General features: G+C 41.8%; 1 protein-coding gene across 1 annotated transcript; it reads right to left on the reverse strand.

Moving 5' to 3' along the window:
- ABCB10 (ATP binding cassette subfamily B member 10) lies at window positions 716-26,299 on the reverse strand. Its single transcript, XM_021390057.1, has 13 exons — window positions 25,936-26,299; window positions 14,640-14,840; window positions 14,104-14,306; window positions 12,230-12,364; window positions 10,450-10,596; window positions 9,593-9,728; window positions 7,002-7,097; window positions 3,575-3,784; window positions 3,199-3,278; window positions 2,522-2,702; window positions 2,250-2,293; window positions 1,691-1,725; window positions 716-1,322 (listed from the first exon to the last, which is right to left on the reverse strand). The coding sequence occupies exons 1-13, from the start codon at window positions 26,282-26,284 to the stop codon at window positions 1,046-1,048; spliced, it is 2,094 nt and encodes a 697-aa protein (XP_021245732.1). The 5' UTR covers window positions 26,285-26,299; the 3' UTR covers window positions 716-1,045.

Genomic DNA, 27,375 nt, shown 5'->3' on the forward strand with positions numbered 1-27,375 from the left:
CCAACGCGACCCTGAGAAGCATTTGGCTTTGTCAATGTGCCTTGTGGCGCTCTGCATCTTCAGAAAGTACGGAGAGATTCTACTGGAAAAGGTTTTTCAATTAGAAACGTGAAGCCTACTCTTTACAGCCAGGCATACTTCCTGCAGTTGTTCAAATTCAGGTAATGCTATTACAACATATTCTACTAACTGTCCTGGAGCAAGTGACACAAGGTGGTTAGGCAAAATCTGGGATTTCTATGAAATTTTAAATGACAGTAAAACCAGACTTGTACGAGCCTTAAAGAGGACAACGACTCACATATGTAAAAACATCTTCTTCTGGACGTCATCCTGAAACAGAAGTGAAAAGAAAGCAGGGTAAACAGAAAAGGGAAGAAAATGCACGCAAACCTTAGATGTTCCTATGCTGAAAGAATACACCGTAAAAATTATACTTCCTTTGTCCTTTCAGGTAAAGTCATTTCGTTGTTTGTATTTTCACTAACTTTCCTCCAACGTCTTTTTCCATGCTCTAAAGACGAGTTCTCATTTGTAATTCTGTATGTTAACTGTAGATGGTGACCATAGCCAAGTTCTCTTATCTCAGAGCAAATGGTAGCTGAAATGTGCATTTTTGAATTCCAGCATTTTAAGGTTAGCAACCAGCATGGAAACAAAAGTTCCTGGAAAAGGGAAGAGACAAGGAAGTGCAAATGATCAGATTGCCACTTGATTCCCCTTAAAATACTGAATTTACTTGAGAGTGTAGCACGTGGTCATACAGTGCATTACAGCAAACACGGTTCAAAATGCTCTCGGTTAACGTGACACAAAGCACAAAAATCTATCCACTGAAATTCTCTGAACGTGATAGACATTTTAAAAAGTGACAATAATTATTAAAAAGCTTTCAGTACAAAGTTTAAACACATTTAAGTTTCCAAAGGATATTTTGTACATTTTGGAAAAATAGAACATTTACTTTACATTACTGAAACATAAGTTACACTCTTAGTAGTTTGTAAGCTTCCGTTGTTCATACGTTCCCTCATACATTTTCTTTTCATAGATTATTTTCTCTGGATTGTACGTCTAGTGCAAAAGTATCGCTGTTCTGGAGAAAAGCTTGTTTCTGCATTAGTTTCCTGAAAAGTCCATTTGGATTTGCAAGGAGTTCCTCATGTTTTCCGCATTCAAGAATTTTGCCCTGACCGAGGACTGCAACAAAATCAGCATTCTGAATAGTAGACAGACGGTGAGCAATGATTAAGACTGTCCTCCCTTCCATCAGCCGGTCCAGAGCTTCCTGCACCAGATACTCATTTTCAGCATCCAAAGCACTGATAAGAAATGAGAAGCAGAAGGGGCAGAGGGAAAGGGGGTAGGGAGAAGAGGGTATTCGTTACTTTAACAACAGGTTAGCTTTTGACACATCAGCTTCAAAGCTACATGGCACATTACAGAGCTAGTTCTATGAAAAATTAATACAGCGTTCCAGCTATCCTTCCACTTTTCTTCAACAAAGCTTTTAGAACAGGTCTCCCAATCAATTTACACATTCTGGAATTTCAGTTTTTTGTGGGCAGAGAAAAATAAGAGGCTAGGTAACTTGTTCAAGGGCATGCGGATAAGGAAAGAAGAAAGAACACTGCCCAAACCTCAGGCCTACAGATAGATCGCTTAGAAGTTTCTATTTACTTTCTCTTACCTTGTTGCTTCATCTAACAGAAGAATTTTGGGATTCTAAAGAAGAAAGTAAAATTGGTTTACAATTACAATGGGACAAGATCTGAATATATCAAAAATACAGTGTTCATACAGCTTAGCAATTATTTCTTCAGAAGATCTGGATGTCACTCTGAAATTACAGTCAGTAAGTTTACATGCTAAGATGGCAAAACGGAAACAGCACTTTCATCTCCAATTTTGCAAGCTAAAGAAACAGAGCACTAGGAACTGGAGACTATTTAAAAGATACAACCTAAAGGCAGCGCTGTGGGACATGATTTTTAATGTATACTTGGCAGCACTGCAGCCAGAAGTTCAATTTCCTATTTACTACTGTTACATGGATCTTTCATGGTGGTTCAGTTGACCTCTGCTTGGAGTCAGCCTGATACTTTACTGTCTAGAAACAAGAAATAACAAAAATCTACCAGCGATCAGTATTTCAACCACAGATGAAATAAATGAGTTCATAAATACTATGTAACTCTGCTTAATTAACATATGAAAGCAGTACAATAGCTATTTGGGTGCAGTCTTACCTTGAGCAGAGCTCGAGCAATTGCAATTCGCTGCTTTTGTCCACCTGGGGAAAAAGTCAGTCAATTGAAATAGGAGAACACATATCAAGTCCTTTTAACTAGAGGCATGGGCTGAGCTGAATTAGGCACGTGTGCACTAGGAGGGGAATGGAAGCGATGTTAATACTTACGTTGGGCTATGACTTGGAGAAAAAGACTGAATAACAAAAAAAAAATACAATTTTGGCTTCACCCCAAAGCATCAAGATTTTAAAATAAAATAACCAATGTACCTGAAAGTAGAATGCCTTTTTCCCCAACTACAGTGTCGAACCCTTTTGGAAAGTCTCTGATAAAATGAGCAGCATTCGCTATTTCGGCAACTTTCTGAATCTCCTCTGCAGTCACAGTAGATGGATCCTCTGCACCATAGGCAATATTTTCAGCAATAGAACAGGAAAACAGAATTGGTTCCTGATAAATTCAAAAACATAACTGGCATGTTACATCTGTAATTACAAGCATGTATTGTCTGGATTTCAAAAAACATAAATTCCAATTACAAGACCCAGTATTAATCCATTGTCATTTTTCATATGGTTATGCAAAATGTGATTGTGCAACTGCCACTAGTACATTACATTGTTACGTTTTGTGTTATTCTCTTCAAATCGTAACAAACATCAAGGTACTTGTATCTACATAATTTGCAACAGTGCTTCCCAATCTCACATTTTTCTTTTAAGCAAACACCATATCACTGTAATTCTGTAGAAACAGACTACAGAACAACGGGACTAGCTCAGAATACTTATCCTTAGAATAAAACATTCACAGCAGCAGTTATGGTGAGATGGAGGGACTATACTGAGAAGCAAGACTGTGCAGCTCTACGAAGAAGAAAAGTGAGGCACAGCAGGTTGCTTAGACAAAACTATTTCATTCACTTAGGAATTTTTTTCTTCCTTACCTGACTCACTGTTCCAATCTTTGCCCTGAACCACAGTGGATTTAACTGACGAATATCAAAGCCGTCAACAGTGATAGTACCTTAAAGTAAAGAAACAGTAAAGTCAAAGGTGTTCTGACTTGTACTGAAGAGGCAGAATAAACAGTTGAGGACAAGGACCCCTGGGGAATCACATCCCAGGATGATGTCAGGGCAGATCAGAGATGCAAAGCAATGCAGGCACCACCACAAGGTAATCACGTACCCCAGAGGGAAGCACACTTGCACCAACGAGATGGCTCCATCAGGAACTCACTGCAGGAACCTCAATTGTTTATATGGTGTATCAGAGATACAAAGCATCATTTGTCAAATCAGAACAACATGCAAAACATACCTGCGATAGGATCGTACAGCCTTAGTAGAAGGGATACAATAGTTGACTTCCCTGTGCCACTGGAGCCAACCAGAGCCATCACAGAGCCAGCTGGAATGGAAAGGCTGAAATCTTTGAAAATGGACGTTTCTGGGCGTGTTGGATAAGCAAACTCAATGTCCTTGAATTCCAAAGCACCTCTGAATGTGTCTTTGCCTAATGTGATTCCCTCTGTATGAGGAGATAAAACAGAAGCATATGAACAGATGTTAAAATCAGCTCAGACCTCCCAGAACCTGCTTTATAGACAGTCAGCAGGAGTTATATGTCTCCACATTAAACCTAGGGATAGTTGGAAGCCACAACATTGGACCAGAGAGGTTATGTTTCAGCCACGATTAAGTCAGTGTTGTACACTGCTCACTCCTGGCTGCAATTTCAGCTTGCTCGCCAGCAGTGAAGCTTTAGGCTACTACAGCAACAGGGATAATATGTAACAACTTCTGGTGTTCCTATCTAAAACAATTATCTGAATTTTTAAACATATTATAAGCAATTCATGTTTTCTCAGTTTGGAGCAATTAAATAAAATGACACACTACTGAAGGCCAAAGTCCTGTTGCCATAGAACAGATGCAAAAAGACAAACACTGCAAATCACTATTGCCCTTCCACTGTACCACAAAAGTCACCTGAAATGCCCTCCCCTTTGGAGGAGAGTAGATCACTTGGAACTACCATTTAAATCATTTGCTTTTAAGTAAAAGCTGTCACTAGAACTAAACTGCTGATAGATTTGTGAACAAATTACCATTTTTAAGACTTTTTTTTTGAAGTGGAAAATATAACAAATTCAGGACAAGGAAGCATTCAAAGATCAATCTGAGGCATAATACGTAGGCAACAGATCACAGAAACTAAGGTTTCAGATTGTGAAATGCCATAGCAAACCACTGAATGAATGATTGGCAAAATTAAATAAAAGGCACTTCTTTCTGGAGCACAGCATTTGATATAAATAGTTATCTTAATATCAGTACTAGAAAAAGCTTATAAGTGGATAAGACAAAGAAATATTCCTTCAAGCACTGCTATATCCCCACAAAGTACGCTAATTTGACAGTGGAACACAGACGCCAATCAATATTTACTGGTTCTGCTGTTCATACAGCAAACTATTGACTTTGCTTCTCTTTTTCCCAGCTTTCCTCCTCTTCTCCAGGCTTTAGACTTTAATGGGAGTAGCACAGACTTTCCTTGACTTTAATCTATGGACATACACATAATTTGTTAGGTAAAGCGTAACAGCCTGTAAACTCCTCTTTGGTAAAAGAAACTGTATACTAGCAGCATAATTCTTAATCATAGAATTGCTCAGGTTGGAAAAGACCTTCGAGATCATCAAGTCCAACCGCAACCTAACCATACTACCCTAACTCTAACAACCCACCACTAAATCATGTCCCTGAGCACCACATCCAAACGGTTTTTAAACACATTCAGGGATGGTGACTCAACCACCTCCCTGTGGAGCCTGTTCCAGTGCTTAGCAACCCTTTCTGTAAAGAAGTTTTTCCTGATATCCAACCTAAACCTCCCCTGGCGCAACTTGAGGCCATTTCCCCTTGTCCTGTCACCTGTCACCAGTGAGAAGAGACCAGTCCCGCTCTCACTGCAATCACCTTTCAAAATAACAAGTAATCGTTTATCTTTATTGTCAGTTCCAGTTATTGCATAGTCTATAACATTGCCTGAATCACTGAAATCTACTGCAATACAGGAAGTCTGGTACCACAAGTTCCTCCTCTACCTATTGCTTGTAAAAATATCTAAAAGCTATATGCAGGATTGTGCTCATTTTCTGTTTGGATCACAGAAGCTGGTGAAAAAAAAGACATTGCCATTTGTTCTTGATGTATTTGTTGTCACCATAAAAATCATACAGTAGAAGTTCAGTGAAAATAAGACCTAAGTGGTCATGAGAGGAGGTGTTTCACAGGGGCTTGAACAGTAGTGAGATAGTCTCTTGGCTTTATTGTCTCATGAGCCAGAAATAAACTACAATTGTTTATTGAGACAAAGGTTTATATCCTTTCTTCCATAGTTAGCTTGTCCGTCATGGTGTAAAGTTTATGCTAACTTCATTGCTAAAGACAAAAGCATGTAGGTCTCCCTCTGCCTTTTGGACAGATGGCTTCTACTCTAAGTCTCTGTCTCCATCCATTGGAGACAATATTACTTTTCCCTGCCTACGCAGAGTCCATACACACTGAAAAGTGTCCTATAGACATGTTTGCAGCTGTGAAGAGAAATGAGACAAAAAGCCAGACTGTGCCTTAGTGTCAGCCAGATTAAAAACTCCAGTAATCCCAGCGCTAGGAGACAGGAGCTAAATAAATAAATAAATAAATAAATGGAAGCGGAGTATTTAAAAAATAACCCTCAGAATCAACCAATTCAAAGATAAAACCCCATTCTCTATGCCATAGCTCATTCAAAAATATCTATTAGGTCTGTTGAATCTCTTTTCTCCCCTTCTTCTTAAAGCAACCCTTACAAAGACTCTGAACTAGAGGACCATATAAAGATTGGAGTGTAAATAGAATACTGACAACTCTCCCGAACTCTGCCTCACTGCGTTTGTTAACAGCATGCACAGCTGGTCAAAACTTATATATGACTTTTGCTTAATGGGATGCAGTTGATGAAAAAAAAAATAGCAATTCACACCAAGTATCTTCTATGAGCAACTCACTGAACTACCTTGAGATGGGCAAATGCTGTTTTTATGCAAAATACATTCAACACTGGAGGGCGCTGTCTGGCTTCCAAACAATTCACCTGTAAATCGGGTGGCTGACAAAATTTTTAGTTACAAGGTCGAAAGGCAGATTTATAGATGGTGTCTGCGTATCTTCTTTTGGGGGTTTGACAACTACATGAACAAGCTACCCTTTATAAAAGCTAACACCTCTCAAAGGAAAGCAACTCTTTCTGCAAAACTACTGATAAAATAGATGTAATTTCAGACGCACAAATCTATCTTCGGGCCTAAAGCAGCCCACGAGAAAAATCGCATGTGAATGACTGAATTGTCACAAAAATTGCCTGGTTTTCCTCATGCTTCCATCAATATCAAACTTGACTAATCAAGGGCATTACCTCCCCTTCAAAACTCTTATTTTTTTTTTCCCTATAGCTTAAAACACTGCAGCTACATCAAAACTATCATGCGCCTGTAACCAGGGCCAACACCACACATGCCAGTGTGTTCTGATTAAAGGAAATTTCTGTTTCAGAATTAGGAAAAGGCTGAAAAGTTACCGCTATATCCAGGTTCTTTCTGAAAAAGATGCTTTCTGAAAAGGATACATTTATAAGCAGTATCAACCTCTTTCTGAAGTGCAGAGAAAATCAATCTATGAACAATAACGAAACAAGGACCCACCATTAAATGGAAGCTGGGGCTTCCTCTCCATAAGTTCCCACAGACGTCCACCGGCACCTAATCCTTTCATTAATTCGGAATAAAAGGAACTTAGACCTAAGCAAAAAGAAGAACAGTATTATGCATCTATATCAAATGGAAGACATTAGGAGGCATCAACTTTGCATTGTACCAGCACCGAATCATCAGATATGCGTAGGGGACCTTTAACTCCAACACACTACCAGACTTGCTGATTTGAGTCCTATCTAGTCTCAGCTGAGAGCTACCAATGACCCTTATTTGCTATTTTTATATCCGCAAAAAATATTATTCTGAAAAAAAACCCACAAGGGAATACATCTAAGCTTGTGTATCCTCAAAAGCAAAGCATGTCTTTTCCATTCATCTGTTAGCATTAAACTTCAGAGAAACAGCTTTGCATACAATCAGCTATATTTTCAAAATTTTTCAGCAGAATAGAGCACTCTGAATGCCCTTCACTGTCAGACAGTTTTACTAGATGGTCTTAAAGGTCCCTTCCAAGACAAACCATTCCATGATTCTATGCTGGCTGAGTCAGCCACAGGAGAGGGAGGGCACAAAACCTAAGGCTGAACTATTAGACTGTGCCTATGCAGAGAACTGAAAACGTAAAGAAATATGATTCCCAAGTCTGCATGCTTCAAACATTACTAGGCAAAGCAAAAGCTAAGGACAAGGTGTGCATGTAGTAGTGGGTCACAGCTCTTCACAGCTGTGTGAGCCATCTTGGAGCTGGCTTGGCTGGAGGGTTTTCCAGCTGAAACAAACACATAAACCAACCTGGAACCTAAATTGAATAAGATGTAAATATAAAATGTCTTACTTGTTGATTTGTTGTATGTATTTCAAAACAGAGGTAACCAATCTCAGAATCCCTGAATACCAACAGAGTAAACTCATACAGAATAAAGCACTTTGGCCTCAAAATGCATATAGCGTTAAGAGTGATTTCAGGAGGGCAGAAAACCCAAGGTATCCTAAAATAAGCTTACTGGTTTATTCCTGCAGAGCAACAAGCCCAGCACAAAGTGTAGATAGGGCTTTTCATCACATTATTGCAGAAGACCGTGTGAAAGCTGGCAGTACAAGGCACGAACCACAGCAAGAAGCTGTCTGCTTGGCAGAAAAAGCCAAACCTTCTGCAGCCAAACTTTCCCAGCACGAGGCAGAAGGTATCACTCCCACATAGCCCCTCGAAACTGAGACACAAGCATTTGCAAATCCATAACCATTCATAAACAACACTGTAAAATACGGACACCAAATACTAATTAGAATATGTTTTTAATTTTCTCAACCTGTCTTCAATTTTTGGTAGAAGACACTGGCAGCAAACTTTTGTAAACGGAACACTTACAGGAAACAAATAGAGGCAGTGTTCCAGATTACACAGTGAACTTCACAGCTCACTGCATGAACTCCTGTATGTACTGATGACAACATATACTGAGCGGACACAGTGCTCAGCAGATTTCTATGGTTTTAGGTGTCAAGGAAGGCAGGCACCTTGTGGCAATACACCTTTACTTCAGAGTCCCCATAAGAATGAGCTCCGTGCAGAACTACAGTCCTCAATACTCTTAAGCAGAATTTAAAAATATATTTTTATTGCAAATAGCACTCAACAACATGTTTTCAATGTTTCTAATATTATTTTTCATTTATTTAATATTATTTTTTCCCAGGTTTCCAAAGCGCTAGGTATCTGTCTGTTGACCAAGTGTAAATGATTCAAAGAAGACAGATTTTTGGTGGTTGGAATGGGTTTCACTGGGGCTCTGATAGCCAAGGAAGCAGGTTTTGTGAATTTTGCCCTCAGGCACATCTTTGTACTTTCCACAATATCAGGCTTTGTCTTAAAGAGCATAGATGAGCTGCACTGCCTTGCCAATCTATCAGAAGCAACAGACTCATTTTTAAAGAACCTTTCCAACCAGTAATCAAGCTTCAAAGAACCTTATCTTCATTTTTGCCTGCCTGCAATAGTGAAGACTGCTCTCTCAAAAAGACGAACAGTTTGTTTCTGGGCCAGTAGATTACTGACTCTGAGCTTCAAGAAGAAGTCAGTAAGGAAAAACAAAAGGTTAGCACCAGAGTATAGTGTTCTGCTGGCATTGTATTTAATCTTCCAGCTCAAGACACTCTTTGTACCGATTCACCACTAAATTCTATATGCCTTTCTAACTGGACTACATTTAAAGACAGAAACACGTATTTAAGAAAACAACCAAACAACCCAAACCCACAATATTATTTATTTGCATAACATGCCAAATATTTTAATTTAGATCCAAAGAATATTAGAGCAATACTTATCTGTCACATATCCACATTGAAAAAAAAAAACCACAACACCACAGTATTCTTTTGAGAAAATACAAAGCTTATAGAAAGCTATAAATTACTATTTTAATTAACTCTTCAGAAAAAAGAAGTATGATTTTTTGGGAAGACCATTTGGAGAAGACTTTTTAAGAAAGCCAGATCTTTTAAGAACTTCTTCCCTCACGCCTCTATACTGACTGTAATACTTTGAAGTGAACAAAAGCTAATTCCTTACTCCATACCTCCTATGCTTATTCCAACCCAGAAGGCATACATTAGGAATGAAGAGAGTTCACCAACTGTCATATGAGCACTGCCCATCAGTAATCCTCCTTTGTATAAGACTGAGAGAACAATTAAGTTTCCAGAAAGGCCAGTCTAAGGAAAAAGAAAAAAAAAAACAAACAAAATCAGACTTGTCACATATAGGAAATGTTGTTTCAGAATTTTCCTTCTACTGAGTTACCTACAATTTTAGAGGACTGAGTTAAATTTGAGCAAAACCAAGCCAAGCCAATAGCCATACAGACACACAGTGACCCTGCACTGTGCCATCCAAATAAGTGTATGAAGAGCAAGCAGTCCCCCTTCCCTCTTTTTTTTTTAATCTTCATTTCCTAAAATGGAAACACATAGGCCTAATTCAAGAAGAGTTGATAGGCTGTGGTTAGATTGCAGTTTTAACTGGTAAAAAAATTCAGTGCAAACTGTGATGGACAAACACAATCCCACTCCAGTCCATACTTCCTTTGCATGGCTGCTTGTCTCATCAGGAAGCCAAACATGTAAACCACCGAGCGTGGGGAAAGATTTCCACTCGTTTAGTTCCCTGAACAGGAGGTATGGGCTTAGATAGATAGTACAAAGGAAGGTGTGAGGCAGAAAGAGAGGCTTAAACTGACTTTATCATACCAATTCATCTTGAGGTGCAGTTTCACAACAATTTAGACTGATTCAAGTCCAATCTTCCCACAGTTTTATGCTGGTTCTATTTACACTCAATTCATTTACTTGCAGATTTGCAACTATCCTCATGATTTTTAAGATAATTGACACTTGGAATAGCACGGTTGGTTTCCTTTCATCAAAGAATACTTACTGCTCCAAAGAAGCCTGCCCGAGCTAGCGCCTCTTTTTTAGCCAATTGTAGCACATAATCAACTTTATTCGTGTACTTCTCCATTTCAGCCATTTCTTGCCCAAAAGCTCGAACTGTTCTTATGTTTCCAATACGCTCTTCGGCTAACTGGATTAAAGCAAAGAAGAAAACAAATACACGTAGTCACACCATTTTGAATGTTCCTATTACAGACCATTTGAAGTCAAACCAATATTACTATGCTCATCTCCAAATACATTCCTTGAATACCACTGAAAAATTCTCATGCCCTCCCCCTGACTTTTTTTTTTTAATTTTATTATGCTAATTTTATTTTGCCCAGGCAGTTTTAAAACAGAACTTCAAGACTACCTTGACTTCAGTGCTAGCAGAGAATGAAAAGGATAAAAATAGGGCTTCAAAAAATCTTAATTTAATGCGAACAATGAACATCTGAAACTTACTCTTCACAGCAACTTGCAATAGCACCATAGGGAAGGGAAAAATAAAGAATATCACACTCTGTAGTACCGCGTTACAGAAATCTTGCAGTTATTTCCTGAAACAATTCCACTCATTTAAACAAAGCAGCACCAGGAATTATTTTAGCCCAACTGCCAATGCCCCATTCCAACTCAGTACTTTATTTTAACTTCTAAACAGCAAAATAATAATTTTAAAATTACCTAAACTGTAACCAGTTAGACTAAGTTGTTAACAGACACTGTGATATCCTTACAAAAAACCAAGACCTCTTTTGGGTGTAAAAGTAGGAGATAAAAACACAATAATTATCTTTTCCACACCCCATTCAATCTGAAGATACGAATGGAACACTAAAATTGCTTGTTTGAGTGAACTCCCACACCTAGTTTTCACACCGTGAGCCTCCTTTGGATATAGGATGAGGGATTTAAATAGAAGATATCTAATCTTTAAATACAGTCAATTCATTTTTCAGCACAGTCAATTTACAAAATTCCTACAAAGGACATCCCAAGTTTACAACAGCTGATAACTATGGCTATCTTAGCTAATGTTCCCTAATTATATTCCTATGCATTTTAATGACATTTCCCCAACCTTATTCTGGGAGGAAAAGATCATTTTATCACTATTTATCTCCTAGCACTTTGTAATATTTCATTGCACTCAGCAAACATAATTAAGTCCCTTTTACAACATTTTACAAAATTTTGTTTCCTCCTTGGAAACAAAAATTACTTCTATTTTCCTCTCAAAGATCTAAGTACCTACTGAGATGCCCAGAAACTTATGTATATAGAAAAAAAGTCTAGCCCGAAACATTAAGAAGATGAGGACAAGTCAATGATTCTTTTTAGAGGTCAACTTGCTAACTAAGTTTTCTTAAAAAAAAGATCTATCTATCTATCTTCTGATGGCTTCAAATTCATAATCATGGTCTGAGGAAAGTGTTTTTCAAGCCCAGGTACTAAATTATACAGAGCTTCACAGACTGTTTTTATTTTATGCTCTCTCTTTCTTTCCACAATGCACATTTCCTAATTCTAAAGGCCTAGTACATCCATGACATGTTGTACTGGCAACCTTTTTCAAAGCACTGTTGCTTTTGAGATGTATGGATAAGTGTTACCAAAGTTTAGTTTTTGTAGCATCCAGGTGCAAAACTAAAGGCATAGCATGGCTTAGGGCAATGAACAGTACAATTATCTTCAAAAGATCTCTAACTTGAGAACTAGTAACCTAAACACATTAGAGAAACTTTGAAGTTAGCTAGAAGGGTCTGCTGCAAGATTACCTGTGTTGCTTCTGCAAGCGAATCTTGGGTTGTTTTAGTAAGTTTTCGCAAGTATCTTCCATAAATCACAGCCAGGACAGCCAAGGGTGGCACAATGCTCAGAACAAATGCAGCAAGGCTAGGAGACACAAAAAACTAGAAGAAAAAGGAATGCGTCAGGGGTTTATGTTCAGATGAAAAATAACCCACTGGAATACTGAATTGCAACTTCCCTTGCCGGAGTTTTCTGAAATTAGTAAGACTGTAATTTAGTGTTGCCATGCTTTCATTTACCATGTTTTATCTCTTCCAGACAAAACTCCCATTCCTCTACAGTATTTGGGGAATGTGTTCCACGGTTACAACAAAGGACTATAGGTCAAGAAGTCTGGATTTCATCTCCAGCTTTCTCACTGGTTTGTTGTGTGAACTTAGCCATGTGTTTTAACCTGGCACTCACTGGGACTACCTGGGGATGCTGAAGGATATAGACTATTACAATATCTAAAGTGCTGTCACAGCTTTTGAAGAAATGGTGTAATACAGAAAGTTTGAGCAGAGAAATATCACACTGTACTTCAGGGTATCTGAGGAGCAGATGGAGTCACCTGCACTCTTTGGCACTCAAGAATGGTCATAGCTTAGAACAATATAACGTTGCAAAACTTTATCACTCATAATAGCAGTCATCATTAATACTCCTAGGTAGATTATTTTTATACAGTTTCTTAAAATTAGATCTAATATGTTTTCACTTTATCTTGCTTTCTGTAATTAAAACAGAAAAATCTCAAAAAAATTAAAAACCGATTTAATTCCCAGGCTTTGTAATTATTCTGTAATAGTCCTTCTTTCTATGCATTCTTTTTATATTTCACCTTTTAAAACTGCATAATGGCAGCATTTTTGAGCAAGGTGCCTTATATAAGATTATTCCAATTAATCTGTGGCAGAACAAACCTTAGGCTCTTGGCTTAGAGACAGAAAGCCGTAATTGTTATCAGTGACAAAGTATTGAAACTTGAAAGTGTCATAGTGGAAACTGTTCCCAGTTTCTAATAAAATCAATCTTGGAATTTTTTTTTTCCCAATCCTTGAATTTACCATACTTTTATCTTTCATTTAAGGTAATTACCTTTTAATCCTAATATCTCCTCTCACCTAATATCTTCTCTTGGATAAGTGTATCAAAATTCATGGAAACCACCAAGGGAGGTCAGATTTATTGTAAAATAAATCATGCAAGGGAGTCAGATTTTTTGTAAATCAACTGACCACTGGGGAATATTAACTACTCACACACTTCCTACCTAAATGCAGCACTAAGTGGCATGGTTTAGTAATAAGAAGGCTGATGGTTGGACTCAGTGATCTTGAAGGTCTTTTACAAGCTAGATAGTTCTAGGACACTATTCTATGTTTCTATAGTCTTTATCAACAAAAATACTACCACCCATAAAAATCTTGAGCAGTAAATTGAAGTTCAGTGCTTGCTGTCTTTGCTCACCTAGGCTTTACCCTGAATCGATGAAATTTATTGACTTTTACATCAGGCCCATACCGACAATCACTGGAACGCTATCACCAATTTTATTATATTCAGTAAGAATAGAGTTAAATTATTTGCCTACTGTATTTCATTTGATAAATTAGGGAAGCAAGAGCAGTTCCTTTCAAACCTTTATTCTCCATATTATGGCTTGTGAATAAACATCGAGTGGCCACAGCCACATCATCTACTACAACCAGTGCATAAAGGATATTGTAGCTGTTAATAACCAGTGAAATACACTTGAATCCAAGAGGACACACACTTTCTGATCTGAACCATATTCTGAGAACTGAATAGAAGATGAAGCTACAAGAAGCAACAAGCAAGGAACAGACTACTGTACCATCATTCCAACCCCCACAGATGCCTGAGCTCCTGCTCGAAGCCCATCAGAAAGGTTTTCAGTCAGTGAACGGCCCAAGAGTGCTGTATCTGAAGATAAGCGGTTTATCAGCTCTCCTGTTCTGGTCTTGTCAAAGAAAGCAGTTTCTTGCTTCAGAATAGAGGAGAACATGGTTGTTCTCAAACGTTTCACAATTCTTTGACCTGTCAGAAACAGAGGGCAGTCAAGGATGGCATACAACGCTTTACACACATCTACAATGCAAAAATCACAGCATTCTACAGCACAGAACAAGCCCATTACAGAGTTTCAGTATATCACAGGAACGTAAGCTTTGAGATATCACAGAATAGTAAATAAAAATGAACAATTATTCAGCATGCTTATCTTCACATTGTTAATTTACCTTTGATCTGGAAAGGAAAGCTACTGATTCCAAGAGGTTTTCTTAGTCAGTGCCAAGACTTTATTTTAGATCGCCAGATATCCTGACTGTGAAAGAAAGGTGACTCTCAGGTTCACTTTTTTGTTTTTACCTGCAGTCTGCATGAGGTAGACACGAGTAGCATTAGCAGCAGCACCACATAGAAAGATTCCACTCAGCAAGGCACACAGGCTGGACAGGCTGTCAGTGAAGTCGTTGCTGGGATTTGTGTAAATGACATCAATCACTTTCCCCAGAAAGAAAGGGGCTGACATGGTAATGACACTGGAAACTGTCAGAAAGCCAACAGCAGCTGCAAATTAACAAGGAAAAGGCAAGGAAAAAAAGTCTAAATATGCAAGATTATTAATAGTATATATGAAAGAAATTTGAAGTGAAAATTTATATTAAGCTTGTGAGCATGAGCACTAAATAACATTTGTTTAGATCATGTTCTGAATGGGATATTTTAAGTCACTGTATAAATTACCTTAAGCAAGTTACATATTAGAATTCTGAAAGTCTCTATGTACAATCACAGTTCTGGAATTGTTTGTTTCATCTAACATTTCCCCTCACACTTCACAAAGTTATCTTTCCACAGATATCATCCCTAGAGAGCATAACTGTCAGTAAGTTTTCCATGTCCCTCACACAATCCTTCACTCCTGTTCAGTTTTTTATCATTCATGCTTGCTACCATACTACGGCTTCCAACTGCCTGTCTTTGAAATAGTAATGGACTGAAGTAAAGATCTGATTTGAGAACCATCTAAAACAAGCAATTTTACTTGCAAGAAGAAGATAAAATATATGTATGATTTACTCTTGATGGGCAAAAACTATGTACGTTTGTTTTGTTTAACTCTTCACTATTGCTGGTCTGAAAGTAAAATAGCATAAATATGAATAGAAGTCTGCTTGCTGAGGAGCAGTGCTCATCATCAATGCTTGAATTCCTGTTGAAAGATCACTTTGGTAGCTCTGTTTGAAGCTCCCTTTCACACAGCATGAATATTGCACTGGACCAAGACTGAGCCTTCTGAACTTTACTCTGCAAAGAAATTTCCTGAGCCAAGAACACAACTTGATCCTGAGAAGGTGAGCCAAGCCTGAAAGGCTGAGAGCTAGAAAAGTCCTCTTGTTCAAAAACTGAACAAACCTGATATGAAAACCACTGAACCACAACAAACAATGCCATTTATACAGCATAATTTTCAAACAGACACCTCCACGCTGAAAGCAGCCATTCATACAGTTACCATAAAACTACTCGCAGATAATGTCTTTCAAGGCAAAAATGAACTTTGTTGCAATTCCTGGAGTCATCTGAGTTTTCCTTCAATTATCCTGAGCTTCTTGTATCACTTTTATGATGATGTGAGAGCAGCTGTGCACTGCTGTAGAGCATTACGCCCAACATCTGCCACAGGTGGTGTGATGTCCCTTATCACCTCCACGCACACATGTGGAAAGCTTTGCTTCAGTTTTACTTTAAGCAAAAATACAGCTGTGTATTTATAATGAAAAATTCAAGGTGTGAAGAAATGCTTACCCACCACCACCTGAAGCAAGCGCTTCTCCACACGCTAATCGCTGTCCTGGGAGGGTTCCACACACTGCCCAAATGAGCTTGGCCATCATGTCCAACCTACCATACGCAGTTCTTATTCATGAGTTGCATGAGGTTGTTCAGTTGTGTTACTCTCAGGCTACCAAGTACATTAAAAGACTCAGAGCTTTAATTTGAAGCTACTGAAATTATATGAAGCCAGAGTAGAAAGTGTAAGATTTCCTGCTGCAAACCTAGGTAACCCATGGCACAACCAAATCTCATAAGCACATTATTTAGTAGCTAGAACTTCATACAAGCAAGTGACCTCATTAACAGACTGGAAGCAGAGGTGTATTCAGGCTGTGAAGCAGCAGGGAAAAAATCCAACAAATCTAGGTCACCTCCTGTCAGGAAAAGATGGTCTGTGAGACAGCAGGAGATAGTCAAAAACATTGCAGCTTGGTATCCATGAGTCCTGCCCCCTTCTCAGTTATGGATGGAACTGGACAACTGCATAATACAAATATTCAGCAAAGTGAGAGGAGTGTACAGCTAAAAGTCCCCTCCGTCTGTCCAGTGGTACAGCATTCCTGTCCTGGATCTACCAGCTTCTCTTCCTCACTTAAACTAGCATGGATTTCACTGTAATTACCTCCAACAGCTTTAGCTGGACTAAAAGTCAATGCCAGTACGTAATGCAAACTGCAGGCTACTAAGCTACTTAGATATTAGTCAGTGGGTTGATAATAATACACACAAACAATGCAGTCCTGAAAATTAAGGCTCGCATCATTCAGATTGCTAATTTTCCCCCTTAAGCTGTATACATGTCTACAGTAATCTAATCACAAATCACAAGCAAAATGAGGCTCCATAACTGAAACTCTCACTTTGATTATAACAGCAGAACAACTACAAAATAGCACAGATGTCAAGCTGCTGAGCTGCTGTTGATTAATTAAAGAAAGAGGACTCAGCGACCACTCCTATCTCCACGCACAAAGAAGAGCTGTCACTGTGATAAGCAGCTAAAGGGAGGAGCACGAGGCGCTCTGCAAGCAGATAGGAAGGCACTTTGGTGCCACTGAGTGTTGTCACTGACAGAAAAAAAAGGTCAGGGTAAACTTTCTAGTATTCATTTCACACAGCCTGCTCTGTTACCTAGAAGATTACGTCAAACAAAAGAGTGCATTTTGGAAGATATATATATATATATGTATATTTTAGAGTAAACCAGTTTTGCAGGCTATGAGATGAAAACAAAACACAAGGCAAATCAATGGATGTTATAAAACCAGGGCTACACCAGTCAGACAACAGAAGCAAAGACGAGGCAACTCTGCTCCAGCAGCAGCAGAGAACCCTGCTGGAAATCTTCAGCAAATATTCTGCTTGTCTGTCTGCACAGAAGCCCAGCCCACTGAGCAGACCAAGCAGTGCCTTTATAGCTACAGAGATCAGCACACTCTCTAGTAAGGCTAGAGTGGGCTTGCTTTCTAACTGTGGATCTGCAACTGCATTTCATAGCAGACTCACTCTTGGTGCAGAGGACTGGCCACCAACTGCTAAACTAGGACACACTAACAAGCAATAACCAGGCAGAACTACCAGAGACCTCTCTTGAGAACAGGAATGAGGAGACTCCAAAGGGTCATAATACCAATTTTCTACATGCAAGAACACCACCATGAGTTCTATGAAAATTTCTAATCTTGCTGGTCCTCACCAGAGCATCCCTCTCACCCCATGCACTACACAGAAGTGTACAAAAAACAAGCCCTTCCTCCTCCAGGCTTACAAGCAGTTTCAAACGCAAACACACGAAGATTTGACCTCAGGTGAATTAAGACCATTCAAATCGATCAGAGATGAAGGACAGAAAAATGAGGTAATGATGATGCTCGGCAGCATATAGCAACTGAATGCAGTACCTAGCACTTCCCATTCAGAAAGGCTATAGATGCTACCTCCCGGAATCTTTCACACATTTTAATGGTTTCATTTGAACACTGGGGCTGGCAGGTCAGAACTTTGGGTTTGTGAGAAGCACTCTTCTACCAGTAACTGAGAACACTCTACCTGTATCAATTATCTGTGCAGCTTTAATGAAATACACGCTGACTTCTTAAGCAACTTCCACAGGGTCATCTGGAGTGATGAATAAGGTCTACTGTGATGCACATGCATGAGGATAAGGCTACACAATTATTATTTTATAGCAGAAGGACACGCTGATAAATTCCATATTTGTTGGTTAGGTGAAGTCCATTTCTGTTTGGCGAGTCCTGGCCCACAAGGAATTTGTTGTGGATTATAGAGGAAGGCTGAATGGCTGTTATCAACACCACCGAGGCCGTTCTGCAAAGAAGTATTTCAAGATGGAGTCTTCTTCCAGTGTGCACTTGAAGATTTTGTGCATAGTTCTAGGTTTGGTATGACTGGAGTGGTTTACTTTTTATGTTAAATTCATACATGATAATTGGGCTGCATCTATCATTGTGCAAGAACAACCTTTTAGAGGAGATCTGCTTAGATTATTAGAATGAGCGTAATACTGTTCTCAGAAAAACAAGTGTGTTCCTGACAGCACTGTAGTACACTGCATCCCTGGGACATTCTGGAAAGCTGCTAGCTCTTTTTGTGGGGGTGTGTTAACTTGCAGGGGCAGTCGGTATACTGAATCCTGCATGTTACTATCCTATGTGATTAACATGGATTTTAGAATTTTTTTTTTAATAGGAGGATTCTATAGATAGTTTCATATTGTTACTGCATCTGGGTGGTTTTTTGTTTGTTTTGTATTTTTATTTTTAAGGCACAAAAGAGCGGTTCAGGTTTCCAAATGACAAAAAGCTTTTTTTCTTCTGTCACAACAACAATAGCATTGTACAACTTAAAATATCTCCAAGACAGCTCATGAAAAGGCTGGCATTCTCAGCTGACTGACCAGGGTCATGCAACAGTTTGGAGAAGTTGTCAGAGAAAATTGCGGTGGGACAGAATTAAACAAGAGACAGATGAAAACTCTGAGGAAGCATCTCGAGAACAAGACTGGTGTCCAAGATCTGGAGGGCACAGCAATACAGCAGCACCAGACAGAACCCCAGAGCATCAGCTGGTGGCATCCCTTGTGCTCAGAACATTTCCATGATGTAATAAGGAAGAAGTCTAGTATCTTGAAGAAAGCTTTTTGAGTCATGAGGCGTTCAGGATTCACAGAAGTCATCCTCAGTAGCTCCTCACTGCGGCTCCTATGATCAAGGACTAACCTGCCAGGAGTCCTTAGCGATGGAGCAACCAGGACAACAAGAAGCCTCTGCAGAGTGGGCTACAGACAGTTTGCCAGAGGAGCTTTCAGAGAAGATATTTACAGAGGGAAGCAACCTTCCACACAGAGTGGTTTGAGGAAGTCCACGCAAGGGAGGAGCAAATGAGACCGATGCTTTGCACGGGAGGAAAGGAGGAAGAGGCAGCAAGGCACACAGATTGACCAAAGGCCTGTGCAGGGCTGTGCAAACCTCTGCCTGACAGCAACAATGGAAGCTGGGCTCAAACCGACTGCGAAGAAGTACCTTTGCTTTCTCTCACGAATTATGGAATCTCTGTTTTACAATTTGTTATTACCAACACAAACAGGACCGCATGCTGGTCCTTTCCGAGGCTCAAAATGAGCCTGTCACAAACCGACCTGTTTAAGAACCCATAGAAAATTTTCTCTTTCACATTTTTCTGCCATTGTGGGAAAACCTTTGGAACTCACCAACCAAACATAAAATGCAATTTGCCTGGGGGGGGGGAGGAAAAGTTTGTTCTTCTATCCAAACCCACTATAAAACGATGCCTCATATACCCGGGCCTGAATCCTCAAAATGTTTTCCCCAGACTATTACCTTCAGGACAACTCATCAGTCTGTAGTTATGGATAAGCACAGATACAGACCTTACACCGAAAAGGAGGAAACCATTAGTACATTTTGTGCATTTATCACTATATGTTAAAATAGCATAAACCACTAATCATAGACTCACAGTGTTTCATCAGTTTTTAAAAACCAGACCTCTTTCCCATGACAAAGCATTTAAAAGTTTCTATTATATTTTTAAATGATAATGATTTTCCTCGAACATAAAAATCAGCCAACCTTCCAAACACCAAACGTTGAAAAATAATCACATAACTCCAGGTTTGCTGCAGAAGTACAATTTCTTTTTCTTTTTTTTCTTTTTTTACATTTAAAATGCAAGCATTCAACTTGCTCCTACTCACCTTGTGTAGAAGACAGTCTTTATGTCAGACCAATCGAGCAATTTTCCTTCTGTCTTCATGATTTACTTAAACGGATGTTGCAGTGAAAACATTCCCCAGAGAAATCAAATTCTAAGCCCCCAGGTGATCACAGTGGTCAGCAGTTGCTGTTACCACAACATCTTCGCAAAATACCTTCTCTGACAGTTCACTGCCAATTTAAAATAAGAAACTGCAACCAACCAGCCCCGAAACATTTATTTCTTTAGTGATAAAGCTACAAGGCTGCTTGAACCTTTTTTTAAGCTAAACAACAAAATTAGAAGAAAAGTTGGCGGGAGACAACAGGTTGGACAACAGGTTGGTCATGAGCCAGGAGCGTGCCCCTGCGGCCAAGAAGGCCAACGGTATCCTGCAGTACATTAAAAAGCATGGCCAGCGGGTCGAGGCAGGTGATCCTCCCCCCTCTACTCTGCCCTGGTAAGGCCACATCTGGAGTACTGTGTCCAGTTCTGGGATCCCCAGTTCAAAAAAGACAGAGATCTCCTAGAAGCAGTCTAGCAGAGGGCCACAAAGATGATAAAGGACCTGGAGCACCTCCCGTACGAGGAAAGGCTGAGTAACCTGGGTATGTTCAGCCTGCTTTAGCAGGCGGATTAGACTCGATGATCTCTTGAGGTCCCTTCTGACCCCTGCAATTCTATGAGAGGGGGGTATTTTACCTATCTGATTTCTATCAGCAGCACCTCCCTGCACATGGAAAAACAATCATCAGGTTAACCATGTACATGCCATACATACAGTAGATATGGTTTTAAAACACTAGCATTGCCTTCAGAAAAATCAAGTTAAGGTGATTGCTGAGTTGCAGTAACAGAAAAGAGTGGACACAGGTTCACTTCTGAAGTCCACATAAATGTTGCTCAGAAACATCCCAGCTACTGAGTGACAGCACAGAAAAAAACATGATTTATGAAAGTGGGGTTCAAGCCAAGTTCTGAAGAGAAGGGCATTCTGGTGCCTGCAATCCCTGGCTCCCATCAGCTGCCTTCCCATTATGCACATTGTAGAATTAATTTGACTCAGTGTCAAGGTTGTAGTGAGTGCATGAAAATTGATTTTTTTTCAGCCATATCTACCTTTTAGTTAATTTTTAAATGGAGATGGAAAACTGTATCTTTAAAATGGCGTGTCGATTGCCTGCTGGTGTTATAATTCATACAGCAAGACCTGGAAGAGCAAGTTTCAAACTTAAGCCAAGTAAGCATTACTACAAGCTAAATAAACAATATTTGCCTGATTTCATTTCCTTGAATAACTGATGTTATCAAAAATACTCACTCCTATTCAAGTACTTGATGTACAAAATGTCAGCTTGTACAAGTATAAAGAACCAAAAGCATGATCTTCTAGCAGTAATGCTCAAAACTGATGCATTCTACATTTCTGTGTGTATGCTATACATACAAAAAAAAAAAAAGAAAAAAGTTCTTTACTACTCCAGTCAAAGGAGCTAGAAAATTAAGATTGTTTCTGAACTGCTTTACAATGAATGCACCTAAAAACAGTCTTGGATACAACGCATTGATCCTAATTTTCCTTCTTAAATTGTCTTTCTTTAAGAATTGTTTTTTATAGCAATTTATTCCTTATTAAAAATTACCAAAGAAAAATCTATAGCAATTCAAGGATTTCTCACTCAAGAAAGCGCATCACCTGGCACAACTTCAAAGTACAGAAAAATCACATTATGAACAAGGCAGCATTCTTGTAATTTCATGGCAATCCTAAAGCATAGGGAAAATGCTATTGCAAAGGATGCCCAAAGTTCTAAACTAAAACCAATGGAATAACATTTCTTGTGCATCTTTAGAGAAGACCTGAGTACAACCCAAAATTTCTTACTCTACTCAGCCTGCAGTAAGAGTTGTACAGGAAAAGGGGCACACTTTGCTGTAGGATTAAACATTTCTAAGTTTCTTGTGCTTACCCTGCAACTAAATAGAACTATTGTTTACTTGGAGTGTGGTTTGGATGAAGCGCAACAGACAGATTCTCACAGGGAGAAACAAGGAAGAGGGAAGAAATAAAAAGGATCATTCTAAAAAGGCATTTTTGTGGCCTCCCACACACAGTGGGATCTAATAACTTCAACGGTGGCTATATCCTATTCCTTGGGAATTAAATTTAATTGAAGACTCCAGTTTACCTGACTTGGCTGTAAAACATCAGCCAAAGAATTCCTAAAATGATTATCCCCCCCTTTGTTAAATCAGGGGGGTATTACAGAATTTAAAAACTCACAATTCCACTGCACAAGAATGTGGTTACTACCAGAATGAATTCCCATTGTAATATTTACTCATCTTTTTAGTGCTGTTAATAAGAACTACGAAATGTAATACACGTGTCCTGTTGAAGCTGTACCTGGCTCTAGGAGTAACTGAGGATGAAAGACAGAGCACATTACACCGATTTATTTATTTCTGACAGTGTGATGTTTGGTACATCCACAGACTCTGGAGGGCCATCACCTTGTTGTGTGAGGAAAGTATTGCAGGGGGTGCTGTGTGTTGGTGCTTAGCAGCTCCTTGGCAAAGCACACCACTGCTTCCTGAGCCAGCAGGTGGCAAAGAGCCATGTATAGAACAAGATGCAAGTATCTCCTTCGATGCCAACTAGAGCAGGTCACCTTCACCTTTGTATCTGAATCATCCCTGCTGACACCATTGCCCCCTGCACCAAAACAGCTGATGACAAGCTGAACACAAGCCAGCAGTGTGCCTCGGCAGCCCAAAGGGCCATCCATACCCCGGGGTGCACCTGGTCCAGCACTGCCAGCGGGGGGGGGAAGGGGTTGTCCTGCTTTGCTCCATGCTGTGCAGCCTCACCTCCAGCCCTGGGTGCGGTTTTGGTGCCACTATGTAAGAAGGACACAAAACTATGAGAGAGCATCCAAAGGAGGGCTAGGAAGATGGTGAGGACTCTGAAGGGCAAGGTGTATGAGGAGCGGCAGAGGTCCCTGGGTGTGTTCAGCCTAGAGCAGAGGAGCTGAGGGGAGGCCTCATGGCGGCTGCAGCTCCTCACAGGGAGTGGAGGGGCAGCGCTGAGCTCTGCTCTCTGTGACAGCGGCAGGGCCCGAGGGAACGGCATGGAGCTGTGTCAGGGGAGGGGCAGCTGGGGGTTAGGGACAGGTTCTGCACCAGAGGGTCGTGGGCATGGAACAGGCTGCCCAGGGCACTGGGCACAGCTCCAAGTGCCGGAGTTCAAGCTGTGTTTGGACATCACTCTCAGACACAGGGTTTGAATTTTGGGTGGCGCTGTGGGGAGCCAGGAGCCGGGCTCCATGATCCCTGTGGGCTTCTTTCAACTCAGAATATCCTGTGATTCTATGAACAGTGACTTGCACAAGCCATTCAACCTCACAGATCATCATCTATCCTCAGCTCCCTTAGCCTCCCCTGACATCAGTGATTGTGAATTTCAACACACAATTACAACGCTCAGAACATCACAACCCCTGCTAGACGGTATAACAGAAGAGGTACATCGCTCCACAGGGGTACTGCCATTCACCTGTGTTACCAACTAACGACCATATAGAATACAAAAGATCTGGGAAAGCTAAGCCAGCTTGCAGAACAAAACCTCACCAGTAAGCCTCTTCAGAGAACTCACTGTGTTTACTGGTTACATGTGCTTGAAGATGAAACCAAATTTTTCACTCTAAGTTCATTGTCTCATACAGTGATACTTCTAAGCTTCCTCTTTCCTCCAGAATGGAGGTAATACAGATTCCAAGTTTGGAAGGGCTGGTTTATCAGATGCAAAAGAAACAAAAAAAGGATTTAAACAGATTTAGATATACGGGCAGGTGTGATTGCCTTACAACCACCTACAAGGGCATGCCTACCTGTATTTTTTATTCCCATACTCTATAATAACCCAAGGTATCTTCCTTGTTTGCTTTTCTATCCTCTGATTTAATTACAACTTAATGTAAGTTTTGCCTTAAGTAGGGTGTCAACGAGGATGAAAAATTTTGCATAAATTCACTTATCTCCCAGAAACTAAGACCAATGTTAAGAAGTAATTATTATATTTGCATGCTTTTTCTCCATTCTCATGATTTGCAATCAAGTTAATTTAAAAACAAACAAACAAACATACCGTTTTGTTATCTCTAAAGAGAAAATTGCATGTAGCTGATTTTTAGTAACTGTGATAGTCAATTTACTTTAAAACATCAGCAGACAGCACAGGTGAGGGGTACTTAGGACTATTTTAAAATATAATTGCAAACTACTGTGCTTAACTGTAAATTAAGTTCTCAGTTAGATAGCAGCCTCCAAATCCTTCTTTAAAACAACTGCAATTTCTGGAGTTTCATTGGAAACTTCATTGAAAAACTAGCAGGCAATCCCTCTGATCAGATGCTCAGTTCTTTACCACAATCTGAACAGACTGAACACCAGTGCCTGCCAAGGGGCTTTCATTTTAACCCATAACACTGTGAAGAAAGCAACCCAAGACTGAAGCTTTACTCAACACCACACCTTTATTCCCTCCCCTCAGCCTTTCCCATTCATCTTCCCCTGCTTTTGCGCTGCAAGCACCGGACAGCTGCATAAAGCAAGAGTTTATGGCACAGAAATACTTTCTTAACAGAAATTCATTTGGATCCAAACTATTTTGGCCATGTGATGATAATGCATGAAGTCCTGCAATCATCCACTATGAGTAAGAACTTGCACCAGAGTATTTTGTATTTCTCAACACCACCTCCTCACCCAAGCCTGCCTACCCCACCTCTCCTCCCTCACCCCAGGGAGGATTGCAGACAGGGACAGGATTTACCCACAAATCAAGTTTTTGCCAAATCCTATAGGCCCAAAGCTGACACAAGAGCACACCTGCTGTCCACCAATTCAGGTGGTTTTAGAAAAAACAAGCAAGCAACGATTGGATAGGTTTCCTTCTAAGCAACAATTAATCCTATTATCCTCAGGAGAAGCAATATCAAGACTACTTTGTATCAGATACTCCTCTGTCAGTGGTGTGTGTTACAGACCATGGCCCTTGACTTCATCCTAAGGAAACTAAACATAAATAAACAAATCGTTTAAGAACCATTTTAAAAAAAGTTTTCAGCAACAAATTCTGGGGAGGCACAGTTCTGAAGAGTGCGATTAAAACAAACAAACAAACACAAAAATCACCGTCACGATTCCCATTTTCTGCCTCATTCCGTGCAGTCTCAGACCCGAGTTTACTGCAAGCTGCTTTAGGAGCGAGCACTGAACATGCACAAAAGCGGGAACCAGCACCAGCCGACTTCCGAACTTCCCCAACTTCTGTCTTCCCTCCCTCCAGAACAAGGCAAGAGCTCGGGGCGGGGTGGGAGTGGGAGCCCGCCCGTAGCTTTTCACACGCATCCAGCGCTCCCCGCAAGGCCTCCCCGCGGCGCTCCGGGCAGGTCGCTGCGCCCGACCTCGGGCTGCCCGCGGGCACAGAACTGCCCCCGCTCCGGGCTGCGCTCAACCTTGCCGCCCCCTCCCCGCTCCGCCGAAGCCCCGTGGCGCGGGGCGGGAGGGCCGCGGCCGGTACCTGTCAGTCTCCAGCGCTCAGGACGCGCCAAGGCCAGCAGCCTCGCGGCCTCCAAGCGCGGCGGCCCGCGGGTAGCTCCTCGCGGCGGTGGCGGTGCCGGCGGCGGTGTCGGCTCGGGGCCGGCGGCGGCGCTCAGAGCGCGCGAGGCGCTGCCCGCCGCCCCGGGGGGGAAAAGGAGGCGGCAGCGCGGCGGCGGCGGCGGCGGCCGGGGCAGCGCCCAGCACCTGCCGGACGAACGCGGCGGGGTGCGGAACCCGGCTGGCCCGCAGGCGGCCCGGGTCCAGGGGGGCGGCACCGCGCGGTGCAGCAGCGGCAGCAGCCAGGGCAGGCGCGGCGCGTAGCCCGCCATGCGGCCGGCGCGGCAGAGCCCTAAGCGGCAGCAGAGCTGCGGCTGCGGCCGGTCCGCGCCGCGCGGCTCGTGCGGCAGGAGGAGGCGCCTTAGAGCCGCCGCCGCCGCCCATGGGCCGGGAGCCGGGGCCCCGCGGCCGCCCGGGCTGCGGCCGGCGTGCGGTGCGCTGATAAGGCTGCGGTGCGTCCTCCTCCCGCCAGCAGCTTCTGCCGCCGCCCGGCCCCGGCTCCTTCCCCGGGCCGGGCGAAATGGCGGCCGAGCCTGCCCTGCGGCGGGGTCCCGCCTGGGAGAGTGGTCGGAGCTGAGACGGCCCCGGAGAAGACGAAGGGGGCTCTGCCCCGCTCGCCTGGGACCCACCTGGGGCACGGCGGCCCGGGGCAGGGTGTTGCCCCCCTTCGCTAGAGCATCCCTATGGACCCGCGTCCCATGCCCAGACTAGAAGCTACGGGATCCATACAACGAAGCCTTCAATAGCGTTGTTTTATTACTATTTTTGCATATTGCCGCCGCACCGCGTGGTGCCCCCGATCAGCACACGCCGCCCCGCCGCCCTGGGGAGATGGAGCCCGGGAGCGCTCCCGCCTGAGCCCGGCCCGGAGCGTGCGCGGCGCGGAGCACGAGGTGGTTTTTCACGCCGCTTTTCCTCAGCAGGCGCCCGGGGGAAGTTTCTGGCGCTCGCGGCCTCCTCACGCAGCCTCCGACAGAAAGACGCGACTAATCGATCCCTCGGAGAGGAGAGGCGGGCGGGACGGGGCGGGGCTGAGGCCGACTTCGCTGAGGCGGGCAGCGGTTCTGCTCTCTTGTGCTGTGCTGCTTGCCCCTGCGGCGGGGCCTCGGGCCTGTATAGAGCTGTGCAGAGCCCCGCTGCTTCCTTGAGAGGGAAATCCTGGCCTAACTCCCCCCATCGTCTCTTTGGGGCGGAATTAGGCCTTTCTAATTCTTTCCCCTTTTGCATGTCACCATAGGTGATGAGAAGGCACACACTGACGCCCTTGTCTTGAGGCTAAAACAAAGAGCAAAAAGTGAAATGATGTATATCTTATAGCAGGGGGAAAGACTCTGTTAAGCAACATGCTGTTGTTAGGGTGATG

The sequence above is a fragment of the Numida meleagris genome, chromosome 3, assembly GCF_002078875.1.
Source record: "Numida meleagris isolate 19003 breed g44 Domestic line chromosome 3, NumMel1.0, whole genome shotgun sequence".
In the NCBI taxonomy this organism is placed as follows: Eukaryota; Metazoa; Chordata; class Aves; order Galliformes; family Numididae; genus Numida; species Numida meleagris.

What these genes read in the sequence shown, in the direction of transcription:
- ABCB10 (XM_021390057.1), bottom strand. Translation starts at nt 26,284, where the DNA reads ATGGCGGGCTACGCGCCGCGCCTGCCCTGGCTGCTGCCGCTGCTGCAC. An exon ending in CTGTGGGGGTTGGAATGATG is followed by an intron (nt 12,365 to 14,103) that starts GTACAGTAGTCT and finishes TTTTTCTTCTAG; the next exon opens with TTTTTTGTGTCTCCTAGCCT. An exon ending in GCTGTACGATCCTATCGCAG is followed by an intron (nt 3,279 to 3,574) that starts GTATGTTTTGCA and finishes CTTTACTTTAAG; the next exon opens with GTACTATCACTGTTGACGGC.